The 24,966-nt window shown below is 32.1% G+C and overlaps 4 protein-coding genes across 9 annotated transcripts; 2 read left to right on the top strand and 2 right to left on the bottom strand.

Moving 5' to 3' along the window:
- Positions 1-4,785: 4,785 nt before the first annotated feature.
- LOC113872843 lies at positions 4,786-10,152 on the bottom strand. Of its 5 annotated transcripts, none has more exons than XM_027510693.1 (4): positions 9,035-9,665; positions 6,909-8,799; positions 5,991-6,135; positions 4,786-5,723 (listed from the first exon to the last, which is right to left on the bottom strand). In XM_027510693.1, exons 2-4 carry the CDS (start codon positions 8,715-8,717, stop codon positions 4,999-5,001), a joined length of 2,679 nt encoding a protein of 892 aa, XP_027366494.1. In that variant the 5' UTR covers positions 8,718-8,799; positions 9,035-9,665; the 3' UTR covers positions 4,786-4,998. The 5 variants fall into 5 exon arrangements, with proteins under 5 accessions (XP_027366494.1, XP_027366495.1, XP_027366496.1 ...); XM_027510694.1 differs by having other exon boundaries at positions 4,853-5,723; positions 9,393-9,648; XM_027510695.1 differs by lacking the exon at positions 9,035-9,665 and adding an exon at positions 9,880-10,152 and having other exon boundaries at positions 4,881-5,723.
- Positions 10,153-16,717: 6,565 nt separating this feature from the next.
- LOC113872288 (photosystem I reaction center subunit IV B, chloroplastic) lies at positions 16,718-18,108 on the top strand. The gene is made up of 3 exons (XM_027509725.1): positions 16,718-17,073; positions 17,642-17,707; positions 17,815-18,108. Exons 1-3 carry the CDS (start codon positions 16,840-16,842, stop codon positions 17,917-17,919), a joined length of 405 nt encoding a protein of 134 aa, XP_027365526.1. The 5' UTR covers positions 16,718-16,839; the 3' UTR covers positions 17,920-18,108.
- Positions 18,109-18,722: 614 nt separating this feature from the next.
- On the bottom strand, positions 18,723-20,957 carry LOC113872866 (protein LOW PSII ACCUMULATION 1, chloroplastic). 2 transcript variants are annotated; one of them, XM_027510724.1, is made up of 4 exons: positions 20,616-20,957; positions 19,556-20,113; positions 19,420-19,470; positions 18,723-19,185 (listed from the first exon to the last, which is right to left on the bottom strand). In XM_027510724.1, the coding sequence occupies exons 1-4, from the start codon at positions 20,852-20,854 to the stop codon at positions 19,044-19,046; spliced, it is 990 nt and encodes a 329-aa protein (XP_027366525.1). In that variant the 5' UTR covers positions 20,855-20,957; the 3' UTR covers positions 18,723-19,043. The 2 variants fall into 2 exon arrangements, with proteins under 2 accessions (XP_027366525.1, XP_027366524.1); XM_027510723.1 differs by having other exon boundaries at positions 18,726-19,185; positions 19,550-20,113.
- Positions 20,958-22,908: 1,951 nt separating this feature from the next.
- Positions 22,909-24,658, top strand: LOC113872209 (glutathione transferase GST 23-like). The gene is made up of 3 exons (XM_027509576.1): positions 22,909-23,057; positions 23,746-24,068; positions 24,181-24,658. Exons 2-3 carry the CDS (start codon positions 23,760-23,762, stop codon positions 24,535-24,537), a joined length of 666 nt encoding a protein of 221 aa, XP_027365377.1. The 5' UTR covers positions 22,909-23,057; positions 23,746-23,759; the 3' UTR covers positions 24,538-24,658.
- Positions 24,659-24,966: the final 308 nt, after the last annotated feature.

Raw genomic sequence — 24,966 nt, 5'->3', positions numbered from 1 at the left:
TTAGTCATTGGATTTGTTTGAGATTGCATCTTGTATTTTTTTAAGGGCATGCTTGAGAATTGAGTTTGGTAAGAAAAGAGAAAAAGAGGATATATTTTTTGGACAAATATTCTCTAATTTTATGATTTTTACAAATAAAGGAGACAATATAGTATATTAGCGTAAATTTGAAGTATTGATATTTTATTTATTTTTACAAATATATACTACCTTTGGTCCTAAATATAAGACCATTTAGAAAGTTTGCTATTATTCTTTTATAAGACTCCTCACAAGTTGTTAATTGAATTAATCTTTTTACGAAAATATTCATAGATAAAATAAAGTAACTAATTAGGTATAGAAAGAGTTTATTGTGGGTTTCAATAATTTTAAGGATATATATATATATATATATATATATATATATTCAAATTGTTGATAAATTTTATACTACTAATGGAATTAACTACTTTTTTTAAAAGTCTTGTGAGTATATAACATTGTCTTATATTAGTATAACTCTCTTAATTTAAAAATAAAATATGTAGTGTCTACTTCTTCATCATCAAAATTTAACTCTCAAAAGGTACTTGAATTGACCACGGCCAAACTGCATTTTTTTTAATGAAAGGAAGAATAAACAAAGGCAAAAGCTTCTTCTCTCCACAGCACGTTTCACACTTCAAAACACTCTCCTACATTTCTTTGTTTGATAGAAAATAAATGACAAATCATGATAAATTTTGTCTATCACAAGGATCTCAAGGGGCCATGTGTCAATGATCTTAGTTATTTTGAAACTTTTGTCTTAAGGAACATGCCACACCGTGTTGTCACGGGATTTTCAGTTGCACTTCAATTTATCTTAAAAAAAGTTGTAGATAACTAAATACTATGAGCTTGGCTTTTAGTTTAGTTAGAAATTTCACATCGAATCGTCAGTGGGGAATATTCTCACCCTTTTGTCTACTTTAAAAAAAATGTTTGTCTTCTTCTTCTTCAGCGTTCAGTGCACAGGCTGCATGGACTACTACCTCTCATCATCTCATGTCAGGGAGGATCATGTGTGTTACAATATATATTTTTTATTTACTTTTCTTTCATTATGTTCCACGAGTTAGTTACATAGACAAATAGTACAACTACAAGTTGACCACCACATATATTTTTTATTATTTACATTACTTTAGCTAGTTATATCATATAACTATTCCCTCTATTATGTTTTATTGTTTAAGGTTTTTGTTTGTATAGATTAATGGACAAAAATTTCCTTATTTATATATTCCTTATTTATATCTTCAATAATTTTATTTATTCTTCTCTAACTTTCCACAATCAAATAAGGATATAAATGGACAAAAATAATTAAATAAGTCTTGAAAATTTAACAAAAGAACTTTTAAGACAAAACTAAGACGTTAAAACAACAAATATGTAATGAATAGAGAAAGTATTTGTCAAGGGTTTATTTTTTTTTTATGGATTTATGGCTGATTTTCTAATTATTTTATCACATAAAAAAATTTCGAAAAACCCTTTTTTTTTAATAAAAACTTTGGTCTATATTATGCAACTCTCAGATAATTCCTTTTTCCAGCCCCAAAAAGAAAAAAAATCTAAAATATATATGACGAATAAATTTGTGGCAGCATCTAAAACGTTTATTTCTTGGACCACAAACTTATCTTAGTCGACACTCCATGTGTGGTAGGAGAATCTCGTGTTGAAATCTAGCTGGAAAAAAAAAGGACTCAAACATGTATCATAGTGAGTAAAAGTAGTTAAACTAGTTATCTCCCATCCCAAAAAGGATTGCATGAATTGATTTAGAAGAAGGGAAATAAAAAATGGTCTGATAAATGAGTTGGTTTGCAGTTTGATATGAGAGTGGTGAACATGATATTATTTGGTTATGGAGCAGCCATCATCAATTTGGCCTTGCCTTGTGTTATCCCTATATTGTGACATGTGATTCCAATTAATCCACACTTTATTATGAATTGAACGGTGGTTTAATGAGAGCCGTAGCAACATGTTGCAAGAGGGTGACAGATTGTGATTCCAGTGGGTGCATGAATGATATGAATCCTTTATACCAACTGTATCGATTGTGTTGTTAGAGAACCACAGTTATGACTAAATTAGTACTAACACAGACAGATTGTGACTTATGATATAATGATCAATATCATGGTCTGTTGCACACCACTATTAGCAGAAAGCCAGAAACTATTTTGAACTGCTGCATTAATTAGTTTCATGTCCTCGTATAATTAGTGCAATTATTTGTATTCTTATGTTTCAACATTGTCATAGCTAATTGTTTATAGGATTTTGCTCTTTAAACAAGTGTGATGATTAAGGAATTAAAAAATATATATTTTTTATAAAAATCACATTCAAAATTATGATAAAGATGAATTAATAATATATTTTAATAAAAAGTTTTATTTTTGACTTCTTCTTGAGTATTTAAGAATAACGGTTATCGATTATCATATGTTTTATTTAGGTTATTATAAATCGTATTTGTATAAAAAAGTGTTAAGAACTTATTAGTTAAAATTTATTAAAATTATAAAAATGTAAATGATAATTATTAAATTAAAAATAAGATCAGCATGATTTTTTATAATTTTTAATATTAAAGAGTGTGTTAAAATGTTTATTATTATTCTTTCTCTTTATATAATTTTTTTTAAAATGTGTCAAAAATGCATAATAAAATAAATAGTAATTTTTTTATTAAAAATTTTAGCATTTAAAGTTATTAATACATTTGATCTTGTAATTTTTAATAAAAAATTATTATATATTTTTATTATTTCTTATCAAAAACTTGTTCGGAGGACAATTGTACCCATCGAGAAGTAATATAGGGTTCTTAAATTAAGTTCCCGAAATATTGTCTCACAAAGATTGATTTTCAATTCCTAAGAAATTCTTAATTCAATCGTTTAAACTTCAAAAATACGAGATTAATTAAAAATAAGAATTTATAAAATTAATTATAAAACTAAGAGTAAGGAATACAATGCACGTCTTAGTCAAACTTATTGGAGAGGAACTTAGAGTATATAAGTTTTCTCATTTAATCCTTTATGTTATTTTTCTATTTCACTTTAAATTCGATTTCCTTGTGATTACCAATCATTCATACAAATACTATTAATACCTAATGGTCATGCAAGATATTAATTTAAGAAAACTTAAGGAGCCTACGAACTTGTTAATATAATAATGATTAGAAGAGAAAGATTAGTTTGGTCCACCTAATCCTTTATCTTGTTTTACCCTATAGATTTATTAATTAATCGAGGTACGATCGTCTGACAATATAATTAATTAGGATTAAGAAAAAAGAGTAATAGGATAAAATCTAATCGCAAAACGGAAATTAAATTTAGAGTCAAATATCAAAATTTCATAAATTCATAACAATAGTTCTCATAGCCCTAACTATGGACTTAGTTACTCATGTTGAAAGAAAGAATTAAAACAATCATAAACAAAGCCATAATCAAAAGAAATATTAAACTAGAGTATGGGATGTATTCCCGGTCTTCAAGTATGATTGCTTGAAGCTTCAAGTCTCGCCAAGCATATGCCAAGGATTTTGTGCAAGAGAGACGAGATCATATGTATTCTAGAGCTAAAGCCAAGATGTAGAAACGATGTTCTCTATGATGCCTGAAATCTCTCTTTTAATAGGATTTGAAAACTCTAAAGACTCTTGATAATTGAGCTTCTCACAGATGAGTACGGCCGTGTAAGGCTTTAAGCATGATTGTGCATGAGTTCGAAGCACCTCCGTGCTTGTTGAAAGGGTCTAGGCGTGCTGATTGTTGTGAAACTCTAATCTTCCATTAATTTGGGCCCAAAATGAACCCAACATCCATTTGCGGCCTCTTTATACCAAACTGCACAATTAATATATAAATTAGTGTAAAATCCAAATAAAATAAAGGTCAAATATGAATATATGAGCTGTAAAATAAGGCTTAATTACAGACTTATCAGGCATGCACTAAAAAATTGTCATATAAATTTAAAGATATTCCTTTAATTTTTTAAAATAAGAAACAATTACTCATATTTTTTGTCCTAATTATAAAAATAAAAAATAAATTTTAAATACATTACTTACTAATTTTTTTATATTTTTATTTATTATAAAATTTGTATTATATTTGATTTAATATATAAGTAACTAATTTAACTATTTAATATTAAAGTAATTTTAAAGGATTTGGTTCCTCTAAAAGAAGGAGAAATGTAGTGTGAAAACATAAATATTTATCTACCTTTAATTTAAAATTTAATTATATAATAAATGATTAAATTTAAATTAATAATAAATACATGTTTACCTTTTTATTTTAGCAATATCTTTACTTAGAGAAGTGATATTTATTTTTGAAATATTTTCTTATCTCCTTTTAACAAAGGTTGTTGAAAGTAATAGATGGATTGATTTTTTTAAAAACTAATTACAACATTTCAAGCTTACTCCTAGTTAAGGTAAAAACTCTATTATTATATTAACTGTTAATAAATTAGAAAGATTTAATAATGGAAGATAAATATCTAAAAAATTAATAAATGTTCCTAAATTTTATAAAGAGTTATACTAAAGACCAATAAAATTCTCTAAAATATTTTTATAAAAAAGATTGGAATTAGTCCAATATAAATTTATAATATATAATTATTTTTTATAGTTTTAATAAATAATTTTTTTATTTTTTTATAAAAATTAGAAAAATAATTAATGTCAACATACTACAATTGTTTTTATAACATATAATAAATCTTTATATTCTTTATTTCAATCATTATTTATACACATTACAGAGTCTTTATAGTCAAATAACTACTATTTTTTTTTTTTTGGTAGTAGCATTTAATAAATTAGGTGAGTAGGAGGACCATGTGGATGATCAAATGCAACAAACAATAGAGTTACAATATTTATTTAATTTAAAATCAAAAGCAGTAATTCTCAAGAGGGATTCAGGCCCTGCCTGTAAAATCAATCACAGCATTCTCCACAAGCTCTTGTATCAACTCTCCCTCTATTTCCTTTCCCAAAATATCAATCTCCAATTCTATAAGCTCAAGCCACCCTATTTGGACAACCTCTTCTCTGACAACATTTTCTACCACCAGGCTGTTACTGCCCCCACCATCCTCCCATTCACATCTCATCCCACTTGCTATTAATTTCTTCATTTGGGCCACAATGTGGTCCACCAATAAGGGTGATACACCCTTTTGGACTCTGTGGCTCCCACTGTACATCCTCCTCTTAAAGCTACTCTCTGATCCATAACCAATAATTTCCAATAGTGCAGCATTCACACAGTCAAACACAAGCTTCTGATTTGATCTCATCTTCCTTCTTCTGCCCTCATGCAAAGGTTGAGGCTCCTTGTCATTTAAATTGGCATAAGTGTCCCTCAATGATGGGTCTAATGGTCTTTCAAGAGAATACCACGTTGTATGAAACGAGTCATATTGTTGTTGATCATCAAGTCCACTTGCTGATAGTAGTTTGTGGACCAAGAGAAGCCACTCTTGTTCCTCTACCTTTGAGTCTAAGGAAGAAACCATCGGGGGTTTTAATGGATACGGGCTTGCTAATTCTGCACAAGAATCATCCCATGAAAGGGTCCTTGATATTGATTCTATAGGTGGTGATTTGTCAATTAAATTGGACTTCAGAGGCAGCGGTGATCCTATAGACATAGAATAAAAGGCACATAGTTAATATTAAAACAAGAGTCTTGTTAATCAGTACCCTGATTAAAGATTCAATTAATAGAAAGTTTTTATTATAAATCACGTTGGAGGTGCATTGAAAAGTTATGGAAAAACGTATTGTCACACTGGTTAGCATTTTTTTTATAAAGTAATAAAAATTAAGATAAGGTCTATATACCAAATAAGAAATTCTTGAAATAGTAAGACATTGATAAAGAGAGGAAATGCCTAAGCATTATTACCCAGGTGTCCACCCTTCATAGAGTCCAAGGACTCATGAGAAGCATTATTATAATCTTCAAATGGAGGTTGTAATACTGAGATTGGACTAGGCTGATTTTCGCTTGAAATCTCTGGCACCATTGGCTTTGGCATAGTCAATTCAGGCTGTGAAAACAAACAAAAGAACGATTTTATTTATAGATGGTCCTAGAATATATGCATTCAATTAATCACTCAATAATCTGTTATAACAGGAAATCGAAGAGATTTTGGTATTGGCTGACAAAGGAAGTTACTTCAATTAATAATAAACAAGTACCGAAGCATGTTAATCACAACATTTTCGGTTTTCCAGTTTCATTTAGACATTCCAACCAATAAATCCCAACAATTTGCGAGGAAAATAGACTTCCGTACAAAGAACTTGCCACCATACTCATCCAATTCCCTTATCGTGCAATACGCAGCCTAGTGCCTAAAACTCATAAAAACATCTATGCAACATGAATACTTTCAAGCGTATAATAATTCCTTTAGTTAGGAACAGAAGGCACAAATATTCCTGCGGCTCATCATAATAATGAAGGAATGCCCAATGTATCTTATAGTAATTAAGACATAGGAATACAAAATATCTTATAGTAGTAATTAAGGACTACTTTTTTGGTGTTATCCAACAAGACCATACTAAAGGTTAAATAACAGTTAGCTTTAATATCCACTAACATGTGAAGTTCACAAAAAGCTATGAATACTAATACTATATTTCCAATATGCTTTCTGTTTGTTTTCCTTTCTGTTCTCTTTTCACTCCAATCTGTTCTCTTAAAAATTTGCAAACATATCCTAAATATTCATCAGCAAAAAGAAAGAAAATTTTCATGGAGAAATAAAAAAAATTAATATAATGGAATTTGCAGAATAATAGTGGCTGTTACCTCAAGTGTAATTATGCCTTGCTCTTGTCTGTTGGAGACTGAATCTGTTATAGTTTTCCCTGATGATTCATATAGTGCTGCAAGAGAACACTCTTCAAAACCATCAACACTGAAGCTTTGAGACATATCATCCCTAAGGATTCCATGTGAATGTGCTTCAAGAACTGATGTTTCAGTGACAGTAGATTGGGATTCATCTTTAGATTGAGATGGACTAGATTTTTCCTTGGTTGATTTCTTACTCCTTGAGAACAAGAAACTGGCAACTTTCCCTTTAAATGATGATTTCAAACTCTTTGACTTTGTATGAACCTTTGAGCCATGTGCTTTGCCAGCATCCTGATCATTTTCATAGACAGTAGAAGATGCAGGCACAGAATTTGACCTGGGAAGATTCTTAGGAGAACCATCAATTCTTATTTGTTCATTGAAAGAATGAGTGCAAGAAACAGATTTGCCAGGTTCGTGGTCTTCATTAGTACTCTCAAATGCAGATGTTACAGATTTCTTTATATGGGAAAGAGAAAGCATCTCACCCAAGGTAGAGTTTCTCCTTATATGCCTTTGTTCTTGATGACCCTTATTATCTGATGTCATCATGGTCCATCTTTCAGAAAGCCTTTTCTTTGCCTCTCTGCACACTGATGACTCAGGAGAGCACGATGCACGACCCAACGACATTGTAGAATAAGGACTACCACAGCCATTGGTGTAATCCCATGAAAGCCTCGGCAATGGTGACATAGCTTGCAAATCACCAAAATTCCCAAATGTATACTCATGATATGATTTGTTAAATGAACTCTCATCATCAGAATAGCCATTGGAAAACACTGAAGAATATGAAGTTTTATCCTTTTGGTAGCTCCTCAGGCCTTCATGCTTTGGCTGTGTGACCTCTTTTGCCACTTTTGCGGATTCTAGTGCATCATCATATTCAGGTCCCTGATAGAAATTTCCACTTTTCAGATTTAGTGGTGATGAATTTATTGGAGAAATCACAGCCTTTTGCTCATGTGTCCTCCCAGGGCTAGGCTTCAGTAACACTATTCGAGTAGTTTGAACTGGAAACTCATCAACTTTCTGACTTTCTGGAGAGTTCATAGGATTCTTGTTCTTCAATACAGCTGTTTGATTAACATTTTCTGGATTTTTAATCAGTCTATTCTTCTTCTTCTTCTTCTTCTTCTTCTTCTTCTTCTTCTCCTTTCTAGCAGATTTGTCATTGTCAACCATCTTGGAAGGTTTAATCAGAGTAATGTGCCTTGTCTCAGCTGGTGGAGTAGAGTAAACTTCATAAAGATTTTGAGAATCCAATAACCTGATTAAGAGATCAGTATTGGAGCTTAAAACTTCCAAGGCATCTTCAAATTGTTTGGAGTGGCGCAATCTCTCATCTGTAGACAAATGCTTTGCTTCCATGAATTTCTGACGAATGAAAGCCATTTTTTCCCCATCAACATCTGCACTCCACCTTCTTCTATCTGGTAACTTGCCTCTTAAATGGTTTGTTGGAGATTGCTGCCACTGTTCATAGATATCATTGTAAGCAACTTGTTCTGTGCTTGGATGAACTTCATGAAGAATTTCCTTATCCATACACCTATCTTCAAGCTGCCCATGATGGAATGGTAACCCTATAGGACCATACATATGTTGAGAATAATCTTTTCTATGGCTTCTCTCCACAGATAGATTAGGCTCTCTCCTTGGAAGGGTTTCAAGCCCCATTAGTTTTGCAACTACATTTGGTAGGTTGTGCTTGGGGTCTTTTTGTTTGGACATTTCTTTGTCTATGAGCATGTGCATCTTGATGGGTACTCCATTTATTTTTCTGGCTTATCCTCTATCTCATAACTAGCTTCTGATTGACTTGTTGAAAGTGATGAAGCTGCAAGACAAATAAGTACAACTTCTAATGATAAATGGGAATAATATAATAGCATAGAAACACTTCAGCCGCAGAAATCTAAAATACAACTATTCGAAACAACATGGAAATAAACAAAAACTAATGACAATTTAAAGAACCCTCCATACAGATCACCAAGAAAGAGAGAGAGATAATTGCATATTAGAAAACAAAAGGCTTGGCAAGGTGAAGAGATGTGGGCTTCTTGTCCTACCTCTTGCTCTGTCTCTGCTTTTGCATAGTTTTGTAGTACGTCTTCCACCCACTCTCTTTGTAAAACACTTTCATCGAACTATTGATTTATCTCCTTTCTTACAAATAAATTCCCAACTTGTTTTCAATGGAATTTGGGTCACATGTTCAATTGCGCAAGTTTGATAACAAAATTACTAAGTGAAACAAAGCAGACAAGTTGTTACACTTCTATAGGCAACCTTCGCAATCCCAGTGTAATAAAAAAATTCATTCGTCCAAATCTTGGCCAAATAATATTGGTAAGGAAAGACAATATAAGCATTGAATGAGCCATTACTTGATATATAGAATAAAACAAATACTAGAAATAATCTTACATTTTTGGATCAATCTTACAAGGTCAGTTACTTGACGTAATAGCAGGGAATTTTTGAGATTTTGTCTTCCTATTTTTAAAAAGAGTGATTACAGAATAAATAGTATCATATGAAAAGGAAATCCCTTTAAAGGACTGAAAAATTAAGAAGAAAGGCATATAAACAATAAAACTGGAAAAAAAAAAAAGAAGCAAAATCGGTTGAGGTCCAAAGATTTTCTGCATTCTGTTAGGTTGACTTCATATTAATTATTTGTTTGATCTCACCTTTAATGCGACAGAGGGTACACGACTTTGGAATTTATAGGAGACTGAAAACAAAAATTTTATCGTAGGGTAGCCTTTAATCTTGGGAAGAAAATTCCGAATGGGTCAGATATCGTTTTCTATTTATGAGTGACGTACAAGTTTCACATGCAACTGAAAATGACCCTTTAAATAGAAGAGCAAACCAAAAGCTAAATCAAAATCTCACTTATAATGCGTACTTTGTGGAAAATTAGAGAAGCAAACAATGGTAATATCTACCATTTTCGTGTGCACCATACCCCTCGCCTTGGGGCGCGCGGTGATCCATACGTGGAGGCATGCTTTCCAACACCACCGAAGAGTAGTACAGAAGAAGAGCCTAATCAAATTGAAATATTGAGTAGCATGAAGATCACTCCAAAGGGTCAAAGAGAAAGAAGTTGGAGATAATTTTGAATTCAAGTTTGTGGTTTGCTTAACGTAAGGATTTTATACAAATTGTTACTGAATGTAACCCTTTTGATAAAGGACAGCGGGAAAATCCGTTATAAAGGAAAGATAGACAAAGCCGTAACACCATTCTTTATCTTCAATATATGCCTTCCTGAACTTCAATTTATGATGATTAGCATTACTCTCACATTGGGTATACCAAAAAGCAAAAAGTCACTAATTTTTTTTCTGGTGAATCACGGGAATTTTTTTTTTTTAGATAATATGTTAAAATTTAACCCAGAGAATTAGATACCTGTGCAAACATTATTTTTCAAGTAAACTTCTACACATATTCCTGTTAATGCTCCGAATTACGAATCTAAAGGAGAAATATAATTTTTCACTGAAAAGGGTTTAGTTGATGGACAGGTCATCTTGTAAACACACGGCATATTAATCCGAAATTAACCAGAAACACATACACTGTTTGATCAAACACCCCAAAGAGTGTTGGACACTAGAGAAGCATCTTCTGCCTTTTATCTTGCTCATCAATATGGTCACTGCCATCCAGAGGAAATGGGCATCCAAGGTCTCTTTGCATGGACATACCAAGAAAAGAAGAGTTATATATTTCAATCAAGCCTTTCCTAAAGTGATAAAGCATTTCCCCGTGATTTGCACCATCAATTTCTGCCTCGTAATTGTCATTGATGTGAAAAAGAGAAGACATACTTTCCCTTTGGTTCAACTGTAAATTTCTTGAAATTGAATTTTGGTAATTCAGATGAGAATCGGTTAAGGATAACCACCTCTGACATTCATCTAGTGAAGATGAAAGCCAGGCTTCTGAATCAGGATGATAATGGTAGTCGCTGGAAACTGTTCTTCTAATGCAATGCTGATAAGGTGAAAGATGTCTGCTGTCTTGGATACATGAAGTGTCATTCTTTCCATTTTCAGACAATTTAAAGTAGTGCTTATTGTGTGACAAGGACAATGCTGTATGGTTAAAATTTGTGTCCGTGTCCTCATAAACATATTTTCCAAACCTGAATTCTTGATATCTTAAGAAACCAGAATCCAATATTGAATTGAGATCCTGTGGCTTGTCGAGAAGTGAGGATGAAGGACTAAAGTGGTATCCATCTGATGTATTATTTAATATCTGCTCCACACCCTGGCCTAAAATCGATATGTCAGGGCTCCTATCTGTTGTGCAGTCAAAATCATTATTCAGAAGAAGAGGAATCGGTTCGCTCTCAAGTTTCCGCAGATCTTTGAAATGATTCAATGTAAAGGTTTCATGCTTTTGCTCATTACACAGAAATCCACGAGTGAAATCACTCTTGTCAATGAAACTTGGAGTTCCACCAAATTCGCTTTCAGCTTGTGTTATACCGAGCAGAGATAGAAATTTGTGACGATGAGTTGGAAAGTTGGCATGTGGAGTAATTATGTCAACTGATTGGAGATACATGGGAGACAACAAATGATCACTGAAGTATGAGCTTGATTCAAGTTCAAGTAGTTTCCTCTTGGGTATCTGATGGTGTTCTGTGAATTGAACATCAAACTCCTGAAAATCACGTAAGTCATATCTGGTAGTATTTGCTGCTTCATTAAACAGTGATCCAAGAGTTATGCCACTCTTAGCAGGGGCACTAAAACTTGGATATGCACTTAGTTTGCACTCAGGTTCTGTTACACTCTGAAGAGGATGAAAGCTGTGAGAATGATAGGCTGGAAACTCAGCTTGCAGAAAGATTCTTTTGTCTGACATAGGAGACAGCAGATGATTGCTGAAGTATGGGCTTGCTTCAAGTTCAAGAAGTTTCCTTTTAGGTATCTGATAGTGCTCATTAAATTGAACATCTGATTCTTTAGAATCAGATAACTCGTATCTGGTAGCATTTACTACTTTTCCTGGATTTGTATCCTCATATTTCTGGCATGGAAAATCACTTTTGTTAAGAAAGGCAAGTCATCAGAAGGATTTATAGCAAAAGAAAGGGTTAAGACAACAAACATTTTCCTCACTGCTCATGGGAAACAGCCGACTAAGGAGGATGGAAATAATGTTGTGCCTGAAAAATTCCTATTATATTCATGATAAAGAACAAGAAAAATTAATAATAGCAAAACTGTGCCTAACCGTTTTGAATAGAGCTTCTCTTTGTCAGTAAATAATGCATCTGTGACACACTGTTGTAATTTCTGTCTCTTTCTAGAGAAAACTTCTCCATGAATATACTTGTTTCCTATTTGCCACAAAATAAATAGTTTTACACAAGCTGTGTCAAAAGATTCTCAAATATGGGCAGAAAATTCCATGTCTTCATCTACATAATATGCATTTTCCTTACAATAATAAATTTGACGCTTGAAGGTTAATAAACAAATCAGTGGCACCTACTAAAAGCTTGACATTTACCTCCATAGGAAGACCAATAAGATAAACGATGTATGTTCAAATTGTCCTATCAAAATTTTGAGAGCAAATACATGTAACACCTCACCAACTTGATGTGGCCACTGGCTACACATCATAGAGTTCAAAGTAGAGAAGAGGGATTGATTGATTAAGTAAGATGCTTGACGTACAAGGGGAAATGGTATTTATAGGAAGCACGGAAGCATCTAACAGCTAACAACTACAATGATCCATTTGGTTACAACTAACAATCTAACAGGCTTAGTTACAAACAACTATCAGCCAATTTCTGTTATGTTCTATATATTATTTTTCCTCCGCAATCCCCTAGCACCTAAGCAATCAAGATGAAAACAATCCAACCTTCATGTGAAAACATATGCTGGGGTTGTTTGAAGTTGTCACCACGACCTTGAGAGGTTTTTGGCATGTTGCTGATACAGTACAGACCTGCATTTTATCACCAAGAAAAATATCTTTGGGTACAAGGTTGTTATTTAGCAATAAATTAAAAACTGAAATTATAGTCGGGGAAAATAGTTCTCAGCATTCAACTATTTTTAGACTACATGGATATAGTCCTCCTGATTTACCTGATAAACCGGTAAGCATTGTATTTTAATTCAAGACATATACTAGGTCAATTAGAAAACTCAACAAAAATGCCACGAGATAAATTAAAAAAGAGAATGTGACCAAATTGAAGTAGAAATTGACATTTTGAGAAGAAGAGAAGCAAAGTTTCCAGAACAAGGAACACTTCTTCCTGATAAGTATCACCTTTCCTATTTATTGATATGTTGTGTGCATCGCGATCATATGTATCAGTGTATCACTGTGGCTAGATTATTGTGGAATTCTCTTCTTATACACACCTGATTTATTCCAAGCACCATCAGAAGGTGAGAGAAATGAATCTGTCCTAACAGTTGACGGGTCATTGATGATCCTTGAAGAGTTGGAGCCCTTACCACCAACCCTGACATCACTGGTCTTCTCTGTATAGACATGAAATAAAAGATTTAAATATAATTTTAATCATTATAAATATATCATTTTTTATTGTAGTTCTTCTAAAATTTGAATTTTGGACATTTTAAAGGAGAGCACTTTTGTTCACTGCCATTATTATAGATCTGTTCAGATGCTAACAGGTAAAAAGAATGCTAGCAACACGCTCTTTTGAACACATTATTCAGCAGACTCCTTGTAATTAGTCCATTTTTTAAAAAGCCTAAACCACCTGCCTCATAAATTGATAACTTTTTAAAAATTACTTTGACTTTAAAAAAAAATAATTAATCATATGAAGTGTGTTGTTAGCATTACTCAACCTGTAAAGCAAACTTCCAACTCATTGTTAAGCGAGGCATCGGTATATAACCAATTTATAATAAAAGGCGGGGACCAAAAGTACTAATTCTGAAAAAAAAAGGGAACACAGACCAAAACCCAAATTTTAAAGAGACTAAAAACCAAAATTTAGTATTGTTATTATTATTAGCTAATGGCATTATTTCAGTCCTTCAGAAGAATCTGTCAAAACACATACAAATTTTTTTCTTCAACCAACCTCTGGAATAGTCACTGGATTCATGCTTCTTCGGTGATAGGCAAGAATCCTTCTGCTGTGGACGCGAACGAAATCTCAGGGTGGCATCCTTCTTCAATTTCTTAAAGAAAGCATACTCGGAAGTTTTTGGATCTGTATCTACACATTAATTCCAAATCCTAGGTTAAACGCTCACAAGTAAATAAATAAATAAAATTGTAATTTATTTAATTCTGACAATTATTTGTTACAACAACTTGCATGTTTTGACCTTTCCTACGACGCAGAATTTGAAAGTAATTGATTATTCAAAACACATTGAACAAATTGTTCGGTATTGATTGTGATCATAAAAGTGCGAGAATAAATGAATGATCAGAGAAAAAATGAGAAGAAGCAAATCGCACAATGAGAAAAGAAAGAAACCTTTGGTTTCGGAGTTTGGAGGTGCATGGTATGGTGGTCGGGTTAGGGTACGAGAAAATGGATCGTTAGGGTCAATTTGAGGACTTTTCCTTTTCTTCATTACACATTTGCATCACAAATTACAGGGAACGAATCGCTCGTTCTCCCAACAGTGGGAGCTGTTCAGAGTGATGAAAGAAACAGAGCGAGAACACAGGATTTGGCGCCAAACGGCACGTGACAGTTCCACACCCGTGTAAAATTACAATTTTACTCGAGTGTTTAACACATGAACATTAATTAAAATTAAAATTTTAAATTTCTGTTATTTGATTTACGTGTTGGATGACAGAGTATGCATTTTGGTTAGATTTAATTTTAATTTTTTGTGCTAATAAATTTGTATTAGTATTTAATCATATTATAAATTTTATTAAAAAGTTTACTATCACAATTAATGTAGAAATATTTTAACATATTTAATGATTACAAACATACAAATTGAAATTGTATTTGATGTGTGTTATAAAATTATAGAATTTAATTTTAGCATAGCGCTGTAAATTACATGAAAACTAATATTTATTTATTTATTATCAATGGGATATTTGAAGATGAAAATTTGGGATGGGATGGGTCAAATTCTTGAATATGACCAAGTCTTTCTTTTTTCATTCCACTACTATTCTCTTGAAACAAATCACACTTAATTTGTTGGGCCTGGCTCATAGTTGAGTATAACTAAAACGCCAACAAAATTAGTTAGGCCCAAAAGAAAAGCAATAAAAAGGTAAAATAATAATAAAATATAAGAATTGTTTGTGAGAAAGATATGGATATGGATGGCATTTTAAGCCTAATCTAATGGGCTCACTTACTTAAGCCCGCTGTAAATGACAGATTGGAATTGACTGTTAGACTTATTTTTAAAATTTTTTAAATTAAAATATAATTATTTATTAGTTAAATATTTTTTTAATATAAATTTTAGGCAAATTAACCTATTAATTCACCGTCAACCATTTTTATTATTATTATTTTTTCTTAAATGGATTGTTTTAGAAAATATAGTCTACTTTAAAAAATTGGTTTTTTTAAATTTTTTTTTTTGAAGTTGAAGAAGACAGTTTGCTTTGTCATCTCTAGAGGACAATTTGGAGGAAAAAAAATATGACACATTTAATTTTAAATTAAGATAATTATGTAATATTTACAATAATAAATATATTATTTTTTTATTAATTTATATCTTATTTTAAAATTAATTAATTTAAAATAATTTTTTTCTTCAAATTTCAATTTCCCAAACAAATTTTAGAGATTGTTTGATATATTTTTTAAAATATTTGTTTAACAATTTTGAACAAACATCGTGTTCTGTAATATTTAAAGTTATAGCATTATAAAATAACTCTACTGTATTATTTTATGAATGTTATTTGACTCCTTTAAACTATAATCATGTTATCATTGACAAAAAATAAAAAAATAAGTCATAAATACTTTTATTTCTCGTATTTTTGTAATGTTGGTAGAGACTTGATTCATTCTTCCTTTATCACTAATATTAAGAACATATATAGATTCTTACCTACCGAATATCCTTAGACGCAAGGCTTAATTTTCTTCTTGATGTTTATATGATAATCATATATTGCCCTAAAATATGGCTTTTGTTTTGGTATGAGAATTGTATAGCTTTAAAAAAAACTATTTCAAAATTCAATGAATGGTTAAAGGGTAAACATAGTTTGTTTGCAAGCAGAATCTTTACCATTGTTTATCAATTTATGTAAAACAATATTTTAGATACGCTAAAGCAAATTATACGTTGTTAAACATCATAAATTAATTATTTTTATATAAACTAAACACATGCGTATTAATCTTATGTCATAAAATGAAAAAAACTCTCCATTGACTTGTTATTTTATGAGAAATGCTAATTCTAAAACAGATTATTATAGCTTTTTTTTTATAAATTAGAAAGAAATAAGAAAAAAATATTATAAAAATTTAGTGTGAGAATAATAGGACCTATATTTTATTTCGTCCATGATCCATTTCGTATTTTCATATTTTCCTAGCCGAGTGAGAAGCCACTCACCGAGTTGACTCGTTGGTTTAGAAATGGATGAGTGGTAATAACATTATCCAAAGGAAAGGGATATGGTGCACAAGTGGCAGCACCCTAGTGGAGGAAACGATTGATACACACTTGAGGGGATCAGATAATTCACTAAACTAAGCAAGCAAATTCAGTTCATTCAAATCCTCAAAGTGTTTGTGTAACACTTGTCCTTTTGCCGCACTTAAGATTACCAAAGAGAGAACCTGAGACACACACACACACACACACAGAGAAAGCAAGTGATGGCTAGCAGCAGCATGGCATCAGCAGCTTCTGGGTTTGTGTTGTCACTTAATGTTGCAGCTGGCACCACAACTTCATCACCTTCCAAGCTCATCTTCCCTACTAAGATCAACGGTTCTAGGCTTGTTGTAAGGGCATCAGATGAGGCTGCACCTGCCACTGCCACTCCTCCTGCTGAAGGTGAAGCTCCCAAACCCAAGCCACCACCAATTGGCCCCAAGAGAGGTGCTAAGGTGAGCCACCCCATACCTCAGCTTTTCACTTGTTAAAGATGTCCCACATCGGTTAAATATAGTCAGAGTAATCTTTACAAGACTTGGGCAATTATGCCCTTTGTGATTTAGCTTTTGAGAGTTAGTTAGACCACTTTTTAATGTTACCGGTGCTAATTGCCCTTCTCATGAACATGACTCTTAATGGTTCACACTTCACTGTTTATGAATACATTAGCATAGCATGCCAATTAGTAGCTAACTGGTAAGGGAATAAGTTTCCAAAGTGCTTTTTCTATAGTTATAAATTATTATCAAAGTATGTAAATAGTAAGAACAATTTTTTCTCATACCAAAAATAAATACTTTATTTTCTAGTTCAACTCTAACCTTCTATATTGCAGCTATGGTCATAATAAGTGCATCAAGTAGTTTCTTGGTATAAATATGGATTGAGTGATGAATTTGTCCGTGTGCTACATTCATTTGAGAAGTTTTCTGTTACTTAATAGTTTGAAAGTTGAAATTTGCATTGAACTAGCTATCTAGCAACATGCTTAGTCTCTAATTTTTCTTTGCAATTTAACAGGTGAAGATTCTTAGGAAGGAATCCTATTGGTACAAAGGAACAGGTTCAGTTGTTGCTGTTGATCAGGTTAGTGTCCCTAAACTCGCTCTTAAGGCAATAATAAATACCCTCTAAATTTTCTGCTATCCTATGCAAATCCAATTGATGTTTTATTGGTTTTTCTTGTTGTGCAGGATCCCAAGACTCGCTACCCTGTCGTGGTTCGATTCAACAAAGTCAACTATGCCAATGTATCAACAAACAACTATGCTTTGGATGAGATCGAGGAAGTTGAATAAGTCCAATTTAATTTTAATTTTGACTCTTGTCATGTTATTGCAGTTATTAGTCTAAGGTTTTTTATGTGAAAAAAAAAAATGTATCATATTCTCTCTAATCTCTATAAACTACATTCTGTGTGCAGTTGCTCATAATCTTCAACTTCCCTTACTTCTTATTTTATTTGAAATCAGTGATTAGGCATGTTAATGCCATAAATTTAAGACTACTACAACCATTAAAATTGACCTAAAAATAAAAATGAAATACTCACGCATTTGAATGAGCTTTTATTTGCGGTACAAACAAAATGTACTCACCAATGCAACTGAAAATGCGTGATGAAAAATTGGCAGCGTAATTTTTGGGATTATCTAATTGATAAGTGGTTTATTAACACTCGACTACCTTATTTTTCCCAATCTACGATTTTTAAGTACATTTAACCCTTAGAAGTAAGGAACATGGGAAACCAAAGCTTTGTATCATGTTCATTTATAGCACAAACACCTGAACTATCATGGGAATTCTCTGTTCCAAACATTAATTTCATGTTACTTACCACGTACAAGCAAACTTTGGAAAATTTTAATTGCACACTGTTACCGAATTTGATTTAAGGAAAAAAAAAAAAGAGAAGAAATAGGAAAGAAGAGGAATGGTGGTGTCGAAATTATGTGAGCTACGTGAATCGTTTTTATGTACAAGTGCTAACATAAAGCTTATCAGTTCATGCCTTTTGGCCATTAGGTAAGGTAAATATAAACATTAAATAGCTTTTCATTGACTACAATCATACAAACGGTAATATTACTAGGGGACAACCCTCAAAAAGGGATCAACACAGGATTCTAATACAGAATTATCAGTCATCTTACAAAAAGAAAAGGGAAAATATAAGGAGTCCTCATCTGATCCAGCCACCAAACATATTTAAACATGACCTTATAAAGAACTCATAAGAAAATCAAAGCAAAAAAAAAATATATATATATATATATATAAAATCATAAAAGTTTAATGGAATGTCCACTATAAGGATACAAAATCACAAAAAGAAAATGAAAAGGGCTTCAATTATTTTGTTTTTGTGGGTAGGGGTATGAAAGATCAGCCTTTAGAAGGAGAAAGAACACAAGTTCTTCTAAAGAACTCTACCATCCATGCCATCTAGTAGGCCAGTCCAGATTCCCTTTACAGGGGGTAATTGTGCAACCAAAGCATTCCAAGGAGGATAACCAACACCGCTGCCACGAACACGACCATCCATGCGTAGAGATAGATACCTGTACAATGAGAGAAAAAAGCCTAATTTCTCGTGCAATGTTCACAGTAAGACATCCACTCAAAAGTAAGGATCCTTTTGATTACAGTATCAATCCAACCATATAATATGACTATAGAGATTCATTGCACAACTATAAACTTTACAAAAGAAAATGTGCATGTTCTTTAGCTGAAAAGTTAGATATCTCTAAGTATATACATGTCAAGACTAACATCGATAGGACAGTACTTACACCGCAGAATCAGAAGACACACCAGCCAACTTCTTTTGTTCATCCAACCACCTATCAACAATATGGGAAAAAAATTTAAAAAGTACCCAAAAAAAAATTGTATATTCACTTTTCATCCTCAAAGACATACTCAGACCACTCAGAGATGTAAACTGGAGCCAATTGCCAGAGTCTCCTCCTTCTTGTGACAGGCTCCTCAGTCTCATCAAACTCCAAAACAGGTGCATTTCCATCTGTTGCAAAGGGCACAACAAGCACCCCTCTATCCAAAAGACTTTCTGTGAAAGGTTCACTGCGCTTAAAAGACTCGGTTATGAATGATGCTGGGCCAGCACAGATTACAAGCCGCGCAATCCCTCGCAATGAGCTCACAGGAATGATCTTCTTCTCATCCACACGAAGCTTTAGGTTTGATAAACTTTCCTCTCTTGAGAGCCTAGCCACTTGTGCATTCTTTGCTTTGTTCTCTCTAAAGTACAAGAAAGCAAATAAAGACACTGCTGCAACGTCAATGCCAAGACCCTTGAGAATATCAGGGATTTCAGATGCTCTTGATGAGTTAGCCAATGCACCAATTAGTTGTGAGATTGCTACGAATCCCCCAAGAGCACCACTTGCAACAAAAGCTATGTAAAAGAACATCCTAACAGACCGAAAGGGAGAGAGAACTTCGCTCCTTATCTTGGCTGTAGAGCTGAAGAACAAATATGATTAATCATTGATGAAGCATCACTTGCTAAAGAACCTGATGAAAAAAGCATTGCATAAAGTGGTGAACCCATAAGAAAGTAAGAAACTTCAGTGAATTCATGATTCATTTGAGAGGTTTGCCCAAAACAAAATAACTAGGCAAAGTAACACACAGAAAATATCATTTTCATGATGCTTCATTATTTTAACTTTCATCTTCGATTGTTAAACCAGAAAGTGAGAACAGACACTATGCAATGTGGACTCATAAGATATATTTTAAAATTATAGAACATGACACACTTCTAGTGGAACATATATAATTAGTATCATTTAATATTACATAGAAGTCTTAAATCAAAAGAAAGAATCAATTTTTTTGAAATACAGTGACATTTTTACATTAATTATTTATTTATTTATTTCGTACATCCGTAAATACATATTTAATTGTAGCAAACCACCGTCCGGAAAAGCAATGGAAGTGGGAGAGAGAAAAAGGGTACCTAATTTCAGAGGAAGGAGATGGTTTATTGGCAGCAGAACAGACAACAGTGGGAAAGGAAGGTGTATGGTGTGAATAGGAAAGGGTGTGTCCGTAGCCATATCCATAGCCAAAACCTCTGCCACAGAACACAAAATGAGTACGATGATGATTGGTGATGAGGTTGAGAGGTGGTGTTGTTGTGAGAGTTAAACACAAAGTGTTGGAGTTCGGAGTTGCAGAACCGAACGTTAACGCCATGGTTCGGTTATTCAGTTTGGCATATGCAAAGGTGCAAAGTCAACTAACTCATCTCAGCTCACTCCTCTCCTCATTTCGATGATTCTGGTTTTGCCACGCTTACCCCTACCCCCAATCCATCATTTTTATTTTCAAATATAATATATAAATAAGTTGACATGTAATAATAAAAATGTAAAAATATTTTAAAAATAATTATGCAAAAATTCATTAGAAAATAAATCCTTTTAAATTAATAAAATTATTTAAGCTTTGTTGAGACATGTTTGAATGTAAAAAAGATTTTGTTAATTTTAATTTCAAAAATTTATTTCTACTGAAAGTTCCAGTAATATAAATAGTTAAAAGTATTCTATAAACTATCTAACAATTTAGAAAGGAATTTTTTTTTATAATTTTTTGAAGTAATGTTTTAATTTCTATATTTATAATTTTTTAAAAATAATTCTAAAAAAATTCTGAAAATAAATTTATTAATTTCGTACACACGCGTATAATGGGGACCTTGAGCATGCCCTAAATGATCATATAAAAGATAAAAAATATAATAATAGGTGTAATCTTTAATGACATTCATTTTTTCATATATATATATAGACTTTACGTTATAATAGTTATGTCCTTAGTGCGTATGTCTTGGGGCAAAAACTTGAGAAAGTATATCTCCTCCACACTGCCCTGTGTCCATTTTTTCTTTTGAAATTTACTGATAATTATTAATTTTAATTGTATACTTATATTTGGCACACATAAATAGCCTGAAAATAAAAATCTTAATTCCCATGTCTATAATTTAAATGGCAGCATGCTACTTAATAAATGCCAAAAAATGTCATGCAAATTAAAAGGAATTATGAAGATATTATATAGTATTCAAAATCTACAAGGAAAAACAGCAAACATGGAAGAAAATAGAGGACACTCAATTGTTTCAACAATAGTTGCTTCAAGGGTTAGTAGCTATCTATTGGTTCTAGGATTCATATTGGTTTTGACTTCTGCAACTCATTCAAGTGATTCAAGTATTTTTCCTATATTCATAAAGTGGCATGTGTACATTGTTAATGGGTTGAGCAACAACCAGGATTTGTATACACATTGCAAATCTGCAGATGATGATTTAGGGTCCCACAAGCTATGTCAAGGTTCCAATTTCACTTGGAGTTTTAGGATGGATTTCTCCCACTCAACTCTATTTTGGTGCTATGTGAGCAAGGACAATGCTTTTGCCTCCTTTGATGTTTTTTGGCATGATGAACATCTTTTCAAAATGTGTGATTGGAAGAAATGCATTTGGGTTGCTAGAGATGAAGGAATTTACCTAACACATTTGGATGAAAATGTTTTCCGTTATAGGTGGGATGTTGGAACATGAAGATGTCAATTTTTTTTTTCTGTTTTGGTTTTTCAATAAATCATATTATCATAAAGTATGTTTCACTTTAGCTCTTTCTTTTTTTTAATTTTTTTCTTATCCATTTCTATTCACTAACTTTTATTTTTGCATAATTTGGTTTTTTTATTATTATTATTATCATCATCTTAGAACTTAATTAATTCAATCTTATGTGACATTTATATAGATCTATTAAACTCTATTCATTTAGTCACAAAAAGTTAAATTGAAGAATAAAATAATTTAGAAAATAAATTAAGGCCAATTTAGATAAATTTCTAAAGAAGTCATTATAAAAATATATATATAAAATAATAAAATTTCTCTTATAAGTTTAAAATAATTTATTTTCTTAAATTTTAGAAAATTTAAATATTTTTTTTAAAAAAATAGAGAAACATACTCAGTTTTTCTTCTAAATTTTTTCTTTATTTTTAATTATAAAAATTTTAGATTAAAAGTTATTTTTAATAAAAAAAATTAACTTGTATACAATAAAATTTATTAAAAATTATAATATTTAATTGTATTAATACATTAAATTAAGATTTTTAATAAAAATATATTATATATAATTTTTTATTTCATACAATGTTAGGAATTAGAAAAATTTATCATAATAGTACTAAAAATATTTCCCTATTCACGACCACAAAATAAATCCGTATACATAAATAGCATTGAAGAACGTATCCTCTAACAGTATCGAAATCCGACCCAAACACAAACCTTACACACCACCAAATCCATCAATTGTGAGACCATTCCACCTCTGAATTGGATTGGACTGCCCTTTGACCTTCACTTGTAAGGGTTTTTTTTTTTTTAATTGTTTTATTTGGAAGATTGAACTTGGTTATCTGCAATTAAAATATATAATATTTAGATTAGATGCTATATTATTGATGATAATATCGTTTCAATCAATACTTGATCTGTTGCTATGTATGGAAAAGATCTTTGACTTGGCTATAATGTACCATTTAATACTTTTGTTTCAGTCTTCTATCAAAGACTCCTTATTTGCAATCTGCTATATTCTTTTTATCTGTTTCTTTTTAATTGCTGAGTGATCTAATCCAGAGGTATATTGGTGTCAAGTTAGAGGTTGAAAAGGTTTAGGATGTGGCGATTATGTTATTGAATGAATGATAATTATGATATGTATGAAGTTCCTTTACCTGCTCTTTCCCTCCCCCATCTCCCCTTCTTTGAATCATATAAAACAGAAAAAAGGAAAATATGAAGGGGTTTTCTGTTGGGTACTTATAGGTACATGATATGAAAGTACTAAAGGGTATTAAAGAATCAATAAATAATAAAGTTTTATTGAAAATCATGTTGGAATTCATTAAAGAATATAAGAGTAAGTGTATTGGTGCATTAAATGTCATATAAGGATCAAAACCACAAAAAAAGTTTGGAGAGACCATAACCAAAATCTCATTAAAATAATAAAAGCATATTTAATCCTTATAACAATTTGTTGTTGCAGAGCTGCAGTATAAAATGGGAGAAGTGAAACTACTGGGAGCTTGGCCAAGTCCATACGTCTACAGGATCTTATGGGCTTTAGAGCTGAAGGGCATAAAGTATGAGTATGTAGAGGAGGATTTAAACAACAAGAGTGATTTGCTATTGAAGTATAACCCAGTTTACAAAAAGGTTCCAGTCCTTGTTCATGATGGAAAGCCAATCTCAGAATCCACTGTAATTCTTGAATACATAGAGGAAACATGGACACAAACACCCTTGCTTCCAAAGGACCCATATGAGAGGGCCGTGGTGCGGTTCTGGGTCAGTTTTTCTGAGGAAAAGGTAACAAAGTTATTAGTTGAACAGTTGAAATTTCAAGTCATTCTATGTTTGTTCTCTCTTCTTTATCTGTGATTGTAGAGGCATTTAATCTTATTTATAATGTCAATTGCAGAGTGTTTCATTTATGTCATTCTTTGTAACTGTTGGAGAAGAGCTTCAGAAGGCAACAAACGAAGTTAGAGAAGTGCTTAAAATATTAGAAGAAACTGTAGGGGACAAGAAATATTTTGGTGGTGAAGAAATTGGACTGTTAGACATAATCTTGGGATGGATACCCTTGTCATTTGGAGTCATTGAAGATGTTGTTGGAGTTGAAGTGTTGATTGTCAATGATTTCCCTCGCATGTTTAACTGGATTCGGAACTTCAGGGAGCACCCCACTATCAAAGCCAACCTTCCAAGTCACCAAGATTTGTTTGCTTATTACAAGCAAAAGAGGGAGATTTTTGTTCCATCCAATATAGCATGAATGCTAGATAGAACTGGTTTGTATTTTAATGATATATTTTGCTTGATGCTTTATATATGTTAAAAATAGCATGCATGTAACATTCTATCAACTAAAGCAAGAAAGATTGACTTTCTTTTCTCACATTGTATTGGTTCATTTCTCCCCAATACCATCTCCCTCAACTAACGAGTGTTGTTGCCCGGTTAGAAGAATGTGAAAATGCTTAAATCACTTCATAAGAATTATATCCCTTCTTCCTTCCACCTCCCCCATGTCACTCAAGAAGAGGAGGGAACACAGCAGGAGTATTCACTCAGTATGATAGCAGTGAACTTATAGCTCAGAGAGAAATTATAACTTATTGCTTCCATTGTGTTCGCCATTTTATTTATGAAGAATAACTTCAGAGCTTACTCTTTTGTTGGTTCCATTGACAAGAAAGAGGAC

Source organism: Abrus precatorius, unplaced genomic scaffold (genome assembly GCF_003935025.1).
Source record: "Abrus precatorius isolate BTA unplaced genomic scaffold, Abrus_2018 Scaffold7, whole genome shotgun sequence".
Lineage (NCBI taxonomy): Eukaryota > Viridiplantae > Streptophyta > Magnoliopsida > Fabales > Fabaceae > Abrus > Abrus precatorius.
The sequence above is the reverse complement of the archived record's forward strand: the minus strand, read 5'-3'. Positions and strand labels throughout refer to the sequence as shown.